General features: G+C 46.0%; 1 protein-coding gene across 1 annotated transcript; it reads left to right on the top strand.

The window, feature by feature from the left end:
* The first annotated feature begins 1,434 nt into the window (after positions 1-1,434).
* Positions 1,435-14,785, top strand: plch2b (phospholipase C, eta 2b). Its single transcript, XM_056300884.1, has 20 exons — positions 1,435-1,762; positions 3,194-3,340; positions 5,322-5,565; positions 5,809-5,938; positions 6,840-7,010; positions 7,171-7,264; positions 7,927-8,130; positions 8,779-8,899; positions 9,031-9,202; positions 9,388-9,513; positions 10,299-10,382; positions 10,746-10,849; positions 10,946-11,034; positions 11,566-11,751; positions 11,876-11,983; positions 12,076-12,200; positions 13,045-13,129; positions 13,245-13,391; positions 13,523-13,602; positions 13,679-14,785. The coding sequence occupies exons 1-20, from the start codon at positions 1,435-1,437 to the stop codon at positions 14,783-14,785; spliced, it is 3,852 nt and encodes a 1,283-aa protein (XP_056156859.1).
* The last annotated feature ends 33 nt before the right edge of the window (positions 14,786-14,818 follow it).

Below are 14,818 nucleotides of genomic sequence, written 5' to 3'. Positions count from 1 at the left end.
AGGATGACCGTCGGAACTGCCGGTCTATATGGGCTAGCAGTTAGCTTAGCCTGCCCCGGTCCTGTCAGACCACCCTCGGTGTTACCTCTTGGGGCACAGCTCCAGGCAGGGCCGCTGGGCCCACAGGACGTGGCAGACCAAGTAGCCTGCCCCGGTCCTGTCAGACCACTCTCAGTGTTTCCTCTTCGGGCGAAGATCCGGTCAGTGACGTGGTCCTTGGGCCCATGGGACGCAGGCTCCCTCAGCCGATCCAACGTCAGATCTCCCAGCCAGACATCTTGGACACACCTCCCCGCACCCCACATGCACGACGACACTAAAAACACAGTCAAGGCTAGGCGAGGCCGCCGCCAGACCGCCCTCGGTGTTATCGGAACTGCCGGTCTGCATGGGCTAGCAGTTAGCTTAGCCTGCTCCGCTTCCACGGCCTGTCAGACCGCCCTCGGTGTTACCTCTTCGGGCACAGCTCCATGCAGGGCCGCTGGGCCCACAGGACGCAGCAGACCAATATCTCCCAGCCGATTCAGCACCAGCTCTCCCAGCCATCAAACGAAGACAAACTTAGATGCAAATGTGGACAAAGACACTGCATGGACAGCACTGGGTGAGGCCGCCGCAAACATGAATTCGCGCCGCCATCTTCCCACACTGGAAGCGGAAACATGGGCCGACAAAGTAAAATCGCTGAAAACTGAACGTGAGATACATTTAATCTGTAAATTAACTCTTTTTATTAGCTGTCTGCTACAAAAGAGCCATAGTAATGAGAACACCATGTACATGAGTGCACTCATACGCAACATAATTGCCTCTAGGGGGAAATCCCTACACAGTTCAATGGTGGATATTATGTCTAATTTGATAAAGCAATTTTCAGTTGTGTTAGAGTGACCATAGACTTGAACTTCGTCCATATCTGTGATGGTAATAGTATACGCAGTATACCGTAATCTACAAACCAAATGCTACCAATCACAATAATAACTGACCATCATTGTTTGCAGCCCTCCTGGCCTATCCTCTCCTTTTTCCTCAGAGGCTTACAGGTCGCGTGAAAATCCCTTCACGAAGGCAAGGCTGTTGCCTCACTCCAGGATTACGGCTTGGGGAAGCTTTAGTGTCTGACACACTCTGTACTCCTCTCCCCCTCAAGTCTTTTCTCTCTGGAGTGAAATGTAAGCCCCTCAACATCCAATGGCTCCATCGACCTCTCTACATTGGAATAATATATCGGGTTAAAGATGACAAGGAATGGACCAACCCCAGTGCATGAGAGAAACCTCTGAGCGGATTTATTGCAGATATGTCGGGACTTTCAAAGACTTGAAGGCGAGCTGTGGTTTGTAAGCAACTCTGCAGAGGAGCTCAGCAAAGCAAAGTGTTGGGATAAGGTGGGTTAATGTGGTGTGGCGGAGGCAGGAGGGGTGGACCCAGATGTATGGTGCAGGAATGAACAGCAGCCCGGCTATGGCTCCTCTCTCACCAGGGCTAAGCGACACCCCGCCAATGGCTTCCTTCTCTCCCATGAGGACCACCTTTCAATCTTTGGGGTCTTTGTCACCCGCCATGTTTTCCTCCTCTCTTTCCAAGGGGTCGTCTTCCCAGGGCAAGCACGCCTCAAGCCCTCTGAAATCCCCCTCCCCATCCATTATGAGTTCCCCAAAGCTATGGCAGAAATCCTCCATCTCGAGACTTGCAGAGGAGTTTTTCTGGATCGGCGGCAGTGTGGTCGCACAGCCCAAATGGAGACTTGGCCAGATAGGTAAGACAATCCCCTTGTTTTTTTCTTATTCTGTGAGTACATCCAGTAGAAAGCACAATTATTGTGAACCAGAACTGCCCCAGATAGAATTTATTGCAAAGGGAAGTGGAATTCAAAGTCATCTGTATGCTGATGCAATGAGCTTACTTACAGAATAAAACTATGTAGACTATCCTGCAAGTGTTTTGGTTGTGATGATGCTGTTCACTGTGCTTTCGATGAGGTTTGTTAATTGTGTTTACTGCTTTTATTGTTGGTGTTTGTCCGAGATGAGACCAGACACATTTCCAGCCTTGGCTGGACAGTAAAGTTCTCTTCTATTCTATCATCCAGCCTGTTGTTTGCATCTAAGCCTCCAAGTATGAGATCACTGTGTAATTATAAGCCTGGAAACCTGGAACTTTGTGTTTAAAATGTGACGCTTTCATTTACGGAGGCTTGGATCTCCCATGATGATAGGAAGGTGATGAGAATACAGGGATGTGTGTGAGTAAATAATGGGCATATGGACACAAGACAATCCTCTGGGATTAGCCCGAGTGATGTGCCAGGTTGTGTCACGTGTATCTGAGCTTCAGATTACAAACAAAGGTTACCTGCTCTCGCCCTCAAATACAAGCGGTGCTGCACAACAAACCGCAGGAAATGCAAATACACCGGTTCACCTTTATGCACGTGAATAGTTTTACTGACTCTGAAAAAGTCAGTGTGCTTTATGCTGTTTAGGACCATTGCACACGCTAAAGAAAATTCATAAATTTGCTACTCATCTGTTTCTGCATACGCGTCACTGGAATATTATTTTAGTTGCGATGATGGTCATTGATGCATCATAGATTTGTTTTTGAGACCATGATTGTACCCAGGTCCTTTACTCCCCCCCAATACCTTTTGACATTAACGTAAACAGCTACTTAAGCCCCTGTGTTACAAAGCCCAGTAATCTGATAAACAACCGCTTGGTGGTAAACCTCCATGTGTCTGCAACTCCTTTTACAACTCCTTACGGTTTCTTTAGGGGGTTTCAGTATGGCTTTGTGAACAACATCCCAACACATAGTTCAAATATAACCACAGCTTATGTAATTGAACAAACATAATATGAAGTTTAAAATGTAATTTGCAATCTCTGACTTCACCATTCTGATGCTTTGCCCCCCCCCCCCAAAAAAAAACAAACTTGGGCAGTGATGTGCTCCAATATGTTTCCAGAAAAAAAGTGTGTTTTAAGACAGAACGTGTGGCGATTCTCAAACATCCTCAGAGCTGTTAACATGATAGAGCAGAAAGGCCTTTTACTTTAGGGTACATAATGCATCATATGCATTTTACATTCCTATGCAAAAGGGTTTTCTGATGTTGCTAATGGATATTGCTCGATTGCATGCTTGACATCTGGCGTTTGCTCCACTCCACCCTGCCACGTTGCAGTGGAGAGGTGTATGTGCACCATGCAGACTGGGACCCAGATGACCAAGCTGAAGGGGAAGAAGAGAGGGCTCATCCGATTCTTCTACCTGGACGAACACAAGTCCTGCATACGATGGCGGCCCTCCAGGAAACACGACAAGGCTAAAAGTGAGGCGGATTTTTTTTCCAAGTGTGGCCACTTTTTTGTTTTCAGTGTTTCTTTCAAAAACCTTAGGTTACCCTCGGGGATAAATAGGGGAGACCAGGGACAGTTGTGACAGGGGACGGCTGTAACACCTTCCTAGAGTCAAAAACAAACTGATTACCCTCCCTCTGCACATGCCCAGTTAGATTGTCCTCTTGCTTTGGAAAAAAAGGAGCCACATTTGAAACACCCAGAGGGTTTGTTTTTTGTGTGTGTGTGTGTAAAAAATGTAACTTTTCTATCAGATGTGTTTTTTGGGTACTGTCCTGAGACCAGATGTCTAGGAATCCGAACAAGTATTATCCGTTATCCATCATCCGCTTATCCTGCTCTCAGGGTCGCGGGGATGCTGGAGCCTATCCCAGCAGTCATTGGGCGGCAGGCGGGGAGACACCCTGGACAGGCTGCCAGGTCATCACAGGGAAACAAGTATTATTAAGCTAGAAATAGAAATGACCAGCATGTGTCAAACTAGCAGTCAGGCTAGTTGGCATGAGGTGAAAACATGGCTGGTGATACGGGGACGTATCACCAGCCTGAACCAAGTACGTTCATTCATCTCTTAAAGGCTGACATAAACTAGATTACATGCTAAATTAATGATAATCAGTTACATGCTAATAGTCAGTGCAAACACGTGTTTGCTTACTGCATGCCAAATATCAGAAAGAGGAAGACAGACCGATGAAATAAAACAGGGCAAATCAGTCAGGGGAGTGGCCAAATTGTATGACATTTGCCATGTGACCCCGTACTGACCGTGTTCACAAGAAGAGGCAGAGGCAGGGGCTGGAGTCCAGGGGTCCAAACCCCTTCCCAGAGTAGATTCTGCACCCCCAAGAGGGTGTTTTGCACGGAACAGAAAACGCTTCATCCTTTTTTGACGACGTGTGTTCTCGCCATTGGATAATTTTCTTGCATTATTAATTTGGCGGCTTCCCCTCACAATAACGTGAATGATAAATCATCTTTTTCATTTTGAGTATTTGATTGACTAATTATGTAGGTTTTAGACTTGTTACAACCGTTCCTGTACACTTGGGACTGTTGTAACACATGCCATGGGATTGGAGAGAGTGAGAGAGCGAGAGAGAGACAAAGAGAGAGAGAGACAGACAGACAGAGAGACAACTAGATGGAAACCGTGTTTGTTGCCAGGATGGTGTTGAAGAGGCTGTATTTAAACCAATTTTGCAACCTGTATATATGTCATAAAACCACTTGAATACCTTGTCTTTATGCATGCTCAACGATCCAGGTAAGAAAATCACAGAAAGCTGAATCAGCTCGTCGTGTCGTGTCCAGATGAACTGATTCAACTTTCTGTCACTTGAATACATTGTTTCAGTATTTGACACACTGAAGTTTACAATGTAGCAAATTGGTTGTTCCAGTGTAAATGGTTTTTTTATTGGGAAAATCGCAAAGTGTTACAACTGTCCCTGGTCTCTAGGTTATGTGAGGTGTTAAGTCCTTCGCTGGTCAAAGTTCACCAGAGTTGAACTCCCCGTGAGGCGAAGATGCAAATGTGCTTCGCCACCGGGAGCAGATGTTTTGATTCGCCCTTCCGCTCACATAGAATGGAAGTGAACGAGAGGCGAATATTCGCCAAAGTTATTTTCGCACATGTGTCACTGCGCCCTTCTCGGCACCCTTGCAACTGGGTGGGGAAACAGACCAATTCTCCTTTGTCAAACTCCATAAAGCTATGTTGAAATGAATGATTTGAAATTCAGTATAAAATCAATAGAAATACAGACTGGCGCTGCACAATTGAAAAGCTGAAGGCACCATGGTGAAGGACAAACGCCTGCATAGATTGTAAAACTGGGGGAAAAAAATAAAACCTCTTTCATGACCAATCACTAAAGCGTCACACGATTAATAGTAAAGCCTAAAGAGACCTGAATGACCACTTGAGCATTCCTTGGTGATTTGTTTCAGTAACTATTGACTCCATCCATGAAGTCTGTGAAGGGAAAAAGTCAGAGATCTTTCAGCGCTATGCAGATAACCGCTTTGACCCCAACTGCTGCTTCAGTATTTACCACGGGGACCGTGTGAAGTCTCTCGACCTGGTCTCCACCAATGGGGAGGAGGCCCGCAACTGGATTACTGGCCTAAAATACCTTTTGGCTGGTATCAGTGATGAAGACAGCTTGGCCAGGAGGCAGCGCACCCGCGATCAATATCCTTCATTTGATACATGAGGTCACTAGCTCTGCAAGAGTATCTTCAGCCACTGAAATCCTCATCTGCACCACATTTGCTAAATATTTTCCTTTGACGTGTGTTATGAGCATGATATATGTTGGTTCTTTAGTCTGTTTTGTTCGTGAGTCTGTCGTGCATTGACACGGACTAAACGCACGAGCACAACTTTTGAGTTTTCTCTGTCATCGTCGTGGTTCAGCCTTGACTCGAGCCCCACATGGTTACAGCAGACCTTCTCAGAGGCAGACAAAAACGGGGACGGTACGCTGAGCATTGGAGAAGTTCATCAGCTGCTGCACAAACTGAATGTTAATTTACCCAAGCAGAAGGTCAGAGAGATGTTTAAGGTGAGATTTCATGGCGTGACGGTGAAAAATGTCTCTTGCTGACATAGATAACATGTGCGCGCCTTTGGGCCTGCCTAACCTGCCTTTCGAGTCTGATGTTTGAAAAACTGTTGTCTGATTTAGTCGACCTGGTCTGATTTAGGTGACCTGGTGATGTAGGCTAAAGTCACATCGTGTTGAACACATTACACTAATTGGTAATTTTTTTTTGTATATATACTTAAATTATATCCCTGAAAAAATACATCCTAATCTCGTCATCGTGTTAGTCTTGTCATTTGTAGCACATATTGATGTAGAGTACTAGATGCACTTTAGCATGTAGTGTTCGTCCCCTGGAAGGCAAAGGGGTTGGCAAAACTTTAAACTGCAAGGTAAAGGAGGGTTAAAGACCATTAAAGCTTAACGCCTGACCTTTGCTTTTAGGAGACCTTTAGGTCAACCTTTTTCAGCTTCTCAGTCAGTTTCAGTTTTGATATATTTAATTCAGAGACAGAGAGAGAGATGGGGAGGGAGGGGGGGGGGGAGAGAGAGGGATGGAGACAGTCAGAGACAGAGCTAGATGGAAACAGTGTTTGTTGCCAGGATGGTGTTTGAGATGCCACAGGAAGGCCATATGGCCACTAGAGAACAGATGGCTTTAGTTGAACTGCAGTGTTGTGTGAGTTTACTTGCTCAGCGCTCTCCCCTCTTGATGTATGATGCTGCGCTGGTTGCCTTAACTACTAGTTCGCTGATACAGATAAACCTTTCAAACTGATATATAGTATACATTATATTTACTATAACTGTATTCCACTGTCTGGTTGTTGGAAGGAGGGGAGAGGTCATTGCGAGCAACTGCGTACATGATAAACAGTATTTCATGTCCCCAAAAAACAATTTTTTGCTCCATTTCCAGGAAGCCGACACAGATGAAAACCAGGGCTCGCTTGGATTTGAGGAGTTTTGTTCTTTCTACAAGATGATGTCCACACGCAGAGATCTCTACCTGTTAATGATCTCCTACAGCAATCAAAAAGAATTCATGGATCTAAACGACCTGGCCCGTTTTCTGGAAAACGAGCAGAAGGTAGACCAAGACGAAAAAGAATAATGAAATCATCCTTACTCAGTCATCATTCAGTCATTTATCAAGTTAAAGGATAAGTCACCTGTTATGAGTGTTTGTGTCAAATATCGTAAGAGCCCGCCTAAAAGATCAATTTCATTGCTATGATTTTCTTTTACAGATGAGAGGCATAACAAGAGAGCATCTTGTTGAAATAGTGGCTCAGTTTGAGCCATGTCCCGAGAACCTACAGCGCATGGTACTGGGAATAGATGGTATGGGGACTCTCATACCAGTTTAGCAGACACGTGTCCCTCCAAAATATCAATAAGCATCAATGGCCATTCCTTCGTCACTTGCTCTTCACATGAATTTAAAGTCAGACCGAAATCGAAAGCATTATTTTCTAGCATAGTTTTTTTTTTACTTTAATCGTCATGCACTTTGTACTACTGAAAAAACATCAACGTATAAAAGGTAGAATTTCGTTTTTTTATTTTTCACTTTTTAAAAGAGCTCCCCCTAGTTCAATTTCTCACAGCCAGCTTTTTTTTCTGGTACACGACAAACTCATTTACATACAGCCAATCAGATCAAACCATCAAAAAAAATATGAAACTCCGCCTACCCTCACCACCAACCCTGCATGTACTTGTCACTCATTGGCAGGCTCATGAATATTATTGAGAACTAGACCGCTCCTTTATAATTCTTGACACAGTTATGGATAGGGGTGTAAAAAAAAAACAACATAAATATAAAAGCAATATTAGTATATTACAAAAAATATTAAAAAAACTATATTAGCTATTTAAAATTTTGTTATTATGCCATGCTCAAGGTTTTTAGACATGAAACGTTTAATCTGGTTGCTGATTTTGGGCAAACTTGCACCACATATAGAAAAATCATTTTTGTTTTTAACATCCCCCCCCAGGTTTTACCAATTACATGCGGAGTCCTGCAGGAGATATCTTCAACCCAGAGCACAACCGGGTGAACCAGGACATGACCCAGCCCCTATGCAACTACTATATTGCCTCGTCCCACAACACCTACCTGACAGGAGACCAGCTGCTCTCTCAGTCCAGGGTGGACATGTACGCCTACGTCCTCCAGGCTGGCTGTCGCTGTGTGGAGGGTAAACCAGACCTTCACTCTCCTTCAACTGTCATCTCATCACCACACAGTCCATTCAGAAACAGCTGACTCAGTCAAGTGATTCCATCATCAGTAATCAATTATAATTAAGGATCATTGATAACTTCAATTACTGGTTCAATCATCAGTTATTATGGGGTGGCACGGTGGCACAGTGGTTAGCGCTGTCACCTCACAGCAAGAGGGGTCCTGGGTTCGAACCCCGGGGTTGTCAAACCTTGGGGGTCATCTCAGGTCGTCCTCTGTGTGGAGTTTGCATGTTCTCCCCGTGTCTGCCGTGGGTTTTCTCCGGTTTCCTCGACCATCAAAAGAAACATGCATGTTAGGGTTTATACTCCGGTCTGTGCCCCTGAGCAAGGCATTGGGACAAGAACTGGAGTTGGTCCCCAGGCGCGGCATCAAGGCAGCAGCCCACTGCTCCTTGCCACACAGATCACAGCTAGGATGGGTTAATTTGCAGGAACTGATTTTCCCCAAGGGGATTAATAAAGGAAACTTAATTTAAAAAATTAATTATTAGTTACTGACTAGTTCTTCATTATTTTCTTATGCTGTGTTCCTCTCTTTCTTCTCATGTTTCTACATTTCTGTTTGGTTTTCCTCCATCTTTTTTCTCATTCTTTTGCAGTGGATTGTTGGGATGGGCCAGATGGCGAGCCCATAATACATCATGGCTACACCCTGACGTCGAAGATCCTCTTCAAGGATGTTGTGGAAACCATCAATAAATATGCCTTCACAAAATCACAGTGGGTTCTCATAGGACAACCGATTATTTCATTCTATTTCATTTTGTTTTGTTTTGGTTTGTTCTATTTGTTAAAAAAAAGAAGAAGAAAAACAACGCCGGAGCTATTGTGCTTTGCTGTGTGATTCCCAGGTACCCGGTGATCTTGTCCATAGAGAACCACTGCACTGTGCCTCAGCAGAAGAAGATGGCCCAGTATCTAGAGGAAGTACTGAAGGACAAATTAGACCTATCGAACGTCAGCGCGAATGAATGCAAGAAGTTACCCTCCCCTGAGCTCCTGAAGGGAAAGATTTTGGTCAAGGTAAAGTCGTATTGTCCCTGCCTGTTATGTGCCGATGGGTCCTCGGTGGGGGTTTTTTCAGTACTTTTCTGACGACGCCTACACAATACCACACTACCGCAATGAATAAACACGTCTTTGTCAAACTCTGTGCTTGTGTGTGGAGAGTTGAATCTTTGGTTCAATTACTTTTTCTCACTTTTCAGGGGAAAAAGCTCCCAGCAAACCTTGATGCTGATATAGAGGAAGGAGATGTGTCTGATGAAGACACCGGAGAGGAGGAAGATGAGGATAATGAGGAAGATGATGACATACAGGTAAACACAGTGCAGGTGGGACATCTATGGGAGATAGATAGATCGATAGAGTCCATAGTTTAACATCCATCATCTGACGAGAATATATAGAGATATTTTCCCCCTTTTTCTCCCCAATTGCACTTGGCCAATTACCCCACTCCTGCGAGCCGTCTCGGTCGCTGCTCCACCCCCTCTGCCGATCCAGGGAGGGCTGCAGACTACCACATGTCTCCTCCGAAACATGTGGAGTCGCCAGCCGCTTCTTTTCACCTGACAGTGAGGAGTTTCACCAGGGGGACGTGGCGCATGGGAAGATCGCACTATTCCCCCAGTCCCCCCCCCCCAACAGGTGGCCCGACCGACCAGAGGAGGCGCTAGTGCAGCGACCAGGACACAAACTCACACCCAGCTTCCCACCCGCAGACACAGCTGTCTGTAGGGATGCCCAACCAAGCCGGAGGAAACGCGGGGATTCGATCCGGCGATCCCTGTGTTGGTAGGCAATGGAATAGACCACCACGTTACCCGGACGCCCCCCCCCCCATGACGAGAATATTTTTATTAGCATTTGCAAATTTCATAGATGCAAACAGATTATTTACCAACAAACATCCCCTGTTAAACACACGTGTGACATACTGCTACTGCAGTTATTGTATCAAACAATACAGAGAGGATAAAGTTTGGGGTAAATCCAATCAAACACCAGGAAAAGGGTGCGAGTTATAAAGCTAGCTGTGTCTGAAAAGGGATTGCAACTATAACTAACAACTACGTCTTCCTGCCAAGTAATCACGTTTTATGTTTGACTGACTCAGGATGAGAATGAAGCAACTGCTGCCACTCAGCAAAAAAAGAAGAAACGAATAGCCAGATCCATCATGAGGAGCTTCAAACGCAAGGTCAGCCGTTTAACACCCATTTCATTTCCCCCACCTATTATTACTGGGCCTCCAACACCAAATGCAAATGAATGATGTGGCGCTTCTTTGCATTTCGCCTCACTCAATGCTGATGTGTTACTTCTTCTAAGAAACACAACCGCAAATTCAAATCTCTCTACAACCTTCACACACACTCCCCTTTTCACCGATTCTCGCCAGAAGCGTGAATTACTTCGCGTCTTCCTTTTCGCTAAATCTTACTGTGTACAGGCCTGCCGGCCTGACAGCTTACCGTGGTGACTAGTTGTCACAAAAACTGTCATTTGCTGTGTAAAATCCTGTTATGAATCTTGTTGTAAACGCTAACCCGTCTGCTCTCAGAGGAAAAAGAAAACCAGAGTGAAGAAGAGGACAACGTCGGATGAGGAATTGGAGCCAGGGTATCATAGCAGCAGCAAGGAGCGGACAATTGTTTACCACACCAAGTGAGGCTTACAATCAAATTGAGTCGAATCGCTTTCTATCCAGTTAATTTGATCTTGACATTTAGATCGCGGCTGTCCTTAACTCTTTCCCTATAGGAAGAGGAAAACAATGAGATTATCCCGAGCGCTGTCTGACCTGGTCAAGTATACAAAATCTGTCCGTGTCCATGATATTGAAACACAAGGTAGGAAAGAAAGCCCTTAAATCTAACATTCAAATCATTAATTCCTGAAATATTTCATCCCCATTTAGCTATATAGATTAATTTCACAAACCCTTATAGTGTGGCGGTATGGTGGTGCAGTGGTTAGCACAGTTGCCTGACAGCAAGAAGGTCCTGGGTTTGAACTCCAGGGTTGTCCAAGCTTGGGGGTCATCTCGGGTCGTCCTCTGTGTGGAGTTTGCATGTTCTCCCTGTGTCGGCATGGGTTTCCTCCGGGTGCTCCGGTTTCCTCTCACAGTCCAAAGACGTGTAGGTCAGGTGACTCGGCCATACTAAATTGTCCCTAGTGTGAATGTGTTGGCCCTGTGATGGACTGGCGGCCTGTCCAGGATGTCTCCCCACCTGCCACCCAATGACTGCTGGGATAGGCTCCAGCATCCCCACGACCCCGATTGGGATAAGTGGCTTGGATAATGGATGGATGGAAACCCTTATAGTTTTTGGGGTTTTTTGACTGCATGCTTGATATTGTATGTTCTGTCTGTCTGGCAGCTTATATGACCAGCTGGCAGGTATCTTCCCTCAACGAGAGTGTAATGAGCCAGATCTTACAGTTAAAGCCAGGTCAGTTGGTCCGTTTCAACCAGCGCCAACTTCTGCGGGTCTACCCTTCAAACTTCAGAGTAGACTCCAGCAACTTCAACCCACAGCCATACTGGAATGCAGGCTGCCATATGGGTAAACCTGCCGCAGAAATTGCCTGAGATAATGGCCACTTCGAAGAGACAAAGAAACAGCCATAGGAGCTGTATGTAGGATTCTGCTAGTTTTTCATTTTGCATATTTCGCTTTGTCATTTCAGTTGCAATGAACTATCAAACTGAAGGTCGTATGCTTGAACTGAACCGAGCCAAGTTCTCAAGCAACGGCAATTGTGGATATATTCTGAAGCCTAAGTGCATGTGTAAAGGTATGCGGCACACGTTTCAGCATTTACAGATGGCACGGTAAAATCAAACTTCCCTGTGTGTTTGTGATAAATGGTAATTTGGTGATTTTCAGGTGCCTTTAACCCTATGGTGGAGGATCCTCTTCCAGGACATAGAAAGACTCAGTTAGTTTTAAAAATCATCAGCGGACAGCAACTTCCCAAACCTAAAGACTCTATGTTTGGTGACAGAGGAGAGGTGAGACCTTCATACAGTGGACATAAGCTTGGCTCCATCAAAGACTGTAAAATCATGATGTGCGGCACAGTGCTTAGCACTACTGCCTCACAGCAAGAAGGTCCTGGGTTCGAACCCCAGGCCGTCCCAGGTCCTTTCTGTGTGGAGTTTGCATGTTCTCCCTGTTTCTACGTGGGTTTCCTCCGGGCAATCCAGTTTCAAAAAGAAAGCATGTGGTGTCCAGGTAGCGTAGCAGTCTATTCCATTGCCTACCAACATGGGGATCGCCAGTTCAAATCCCCATGTTACCTCGGGCTTGGTCGGGCATCCCTACAGACACAATTGGCTGTGTCTGTGGATGGGAAGCTGGATGTGGGTATGTGTCCTGATCGCTGCACTACCGCCTCCTCTACATCCCCAAGGTGAAACTCCTCACTGTCAGGTGAAAAGAAGCGGCTTGCAACTCCACAGGTATCGGAGGAAGCATGTGGTAGTCTGCAGCCCTTCCCAGATCGGCGGATGGGGTGGAGCAGCGACCGAGACAGCTCGGAGGAGTGGGGTAATTGGCCAAGTACAACTGGGGAGAAAAAGGGGGAAAAAAGCACCCCCCAAAAAAAAATAAAGTTGCATGTTAGAGTTAATACTCCTGTCTGTGCCCCTGAGCAAGGTAAGAGGAAGAAACAACTGGAGTTGGTCCCCAGGTGCTGCAGCTGCCCACTGCTCCTAGCTACACAGCTAGGATGGGTTACATGCAGAAAGTAAATTTCATTTGTATGTATGTACAAAATGACTAATAAAGTGTATTCTACTCTATATGTTTTGTCCATCTGCTGTAATAGAGTTGTTTTTTTCTTTCTTGTTCCAGATTATCGATCCTTTTGTTGAAGTTGAGATTATCGGGTTGCTTTCTGACTGTTGCAAGGAGCAGACAAGGGTGGTGGATGATAATGGTAAATTTGTAAACCTCATTTTGCTGCACAAATTAATCTATATTTGTAGAGTCAGTGAAACATCTTTATTGCTAATGATCTTTGACAATGACATTTCAATTCTCATTATTTCCAGGTTTCAACCCAATGTGGGAGGAAACGCTTGTTTTCAACATTCAAATGCCACAGATAGCTCTGGTCCGTTTCCAGGTGTGGGATCATGATCCCATAGGACGAGATTTTATTGGACAGAGGACCGTTGCATTCACCAGTATGATGCCAGGTTGAATATCATATTGTGAAATGTCTTTTCAGTAATTAAAAAAAAAATCAATATTTAGTTTACTGATGACAGCATAAAAATGTTTACAAGATTTAGCGTAGCAAGATTCTGATGATGCAACAACTTTGAAGGTTATCGACACGTGTATCTGGAGGGCATGGAGGAGGCATCCATCTTTGTTCACGTTGCCATGAATGACATAACAGGGAAGGTAAGCAATACAAAATGTATGTGTCTTACTGCTGAAAATATATATTCTAAAACCTTTGGTGTGCGGTGTCTAATAGGTGAAGTCAACAAATGCAGTGAAAGCGGCCAAGAGACATATCCAAAAAGCAGCCCAGAAGCATATCAAGGGGCATCCAAAGCGCCCCTCTCTGGACCTTTCCATCCAGTCCTTCGAGGATGGACGGCCGCTGCGCTACCGCATGGAAGTGGATTCCTTCTCCCAGGACAGTCGGAAAGGGGAAATCTCCTCTCTGGTGGTAGGGCCAGCAGCCAAGGCTGCCATCCACAAAGGGGCTGTGAGTGAGCCCGTGAGGCGTGCCCACAGAGTTCAAATTCAAGAGCCAGCACGGGCGAGGAAAGGAATCTTCAGCCGGTTGTCATCCACGGCCTCCAGCTCAGGGGTAAACATCCAGTGCGTGAGAGGTGACAGCTCTGAACTTGAGAGCCCATCTCCAGCTCCCTGTCACGGTAGCGCTGATCCTGAAAGCCAAATTCCATTTGAAGCAGACTGGCCCGAGTTAGCGAATCGGCTTGACTCCCCGAAGGCAAACTGGGCAGAACAGCAGAGCCCCATTAAGACATTTGAACCAGTGTGGCTCGAGCCACCTGCGCCTGAGGTTTTAGCAATGGGACCTGAGCCAGACAATGAAATTGCCCTTGAACGTCAGTTAGCATCAGAAACACTGAGTCAGGCTGAGCCGCTCCCAAAGTCAGAGCCCTCGGCCCGGCCTCTCCCCAAACGTGAATCTATTTCCGCCGCTCTCATCCCCCCACCATCACCTGCCAGGGTAAGGCGCACCTTGGAGGCTCTGGCCCACCTTCACACCCCCAGCCCCTCACGAACAAAGGCCCGTTCACGCAGTTGCCCGCGGAAACGGACTACCTCGCCGCACACACCAATGGTGAACCGCAAACCTGCCTTCCACTGGCAGACAGCTTCTGGCTGTGGCACGGACAACAGACTAGTGAGGCCGATACCGAATGGCCTGTGTCTGTCTGACAGCAGCGAAAGCAGTGCAGACAGCCTGGAGCTTGTCCCCTCCCGTGTGCCAGTTGGCGCAGAGCAGCATGAAGGCACCCTGCAGAGAGAGATGAATGCTCTTTTTGACCAGAAGATGAAAGAGATCCGCTGTAAATCCCCACTTTTCTCCAATGGTAAGTTGTAGTGGTTTTAACCACTCAAAGGGCCATCATCCTGG

Source organism: Lampris incognitus, chromosome 2, assembly GCF_029633865.1.
Source record: "Lampris incognitus isolate fLamInc1 chromosome 2, fLamInc1.hap2, whole genome shotgun sequence".
Lineage (NCBI taxonomy): Eukaryota > Metazoa > Chordata > Actinopteri > Lampriformes > Lampridae > Lampris > Lampris incognitus.
The sequence above is the reverse complement of the archived record's forward strand: the minus strand, read 5'-3'. Positions and strand labels throughout refer to the sequence as shown.

Bases quoted from the DNA above. Each gene is read 5' to 3' on its own strand.
- plch2b (XM_056300884.1), top strand. From the start codon at position 1,435: ATGTATGGTGCAGGAATGAACAGCAGCCCGGCTATGGCTCCTCTCTCA. The intron at 11,035-11,565 runs GTAGGAAAGAAA...TCTGTCTGGCAG, and splicing joins CCATGATATTGAAACACAAG to CTTATATGACCAGCTGGCAG. The intron at 13,603-13,678 runs GTAAGCAATACA...GGTGTCTAATAG, and splicing joins TGAATGACATAACAGGGAAG to GTGAAGTCAACAAATGCAGT.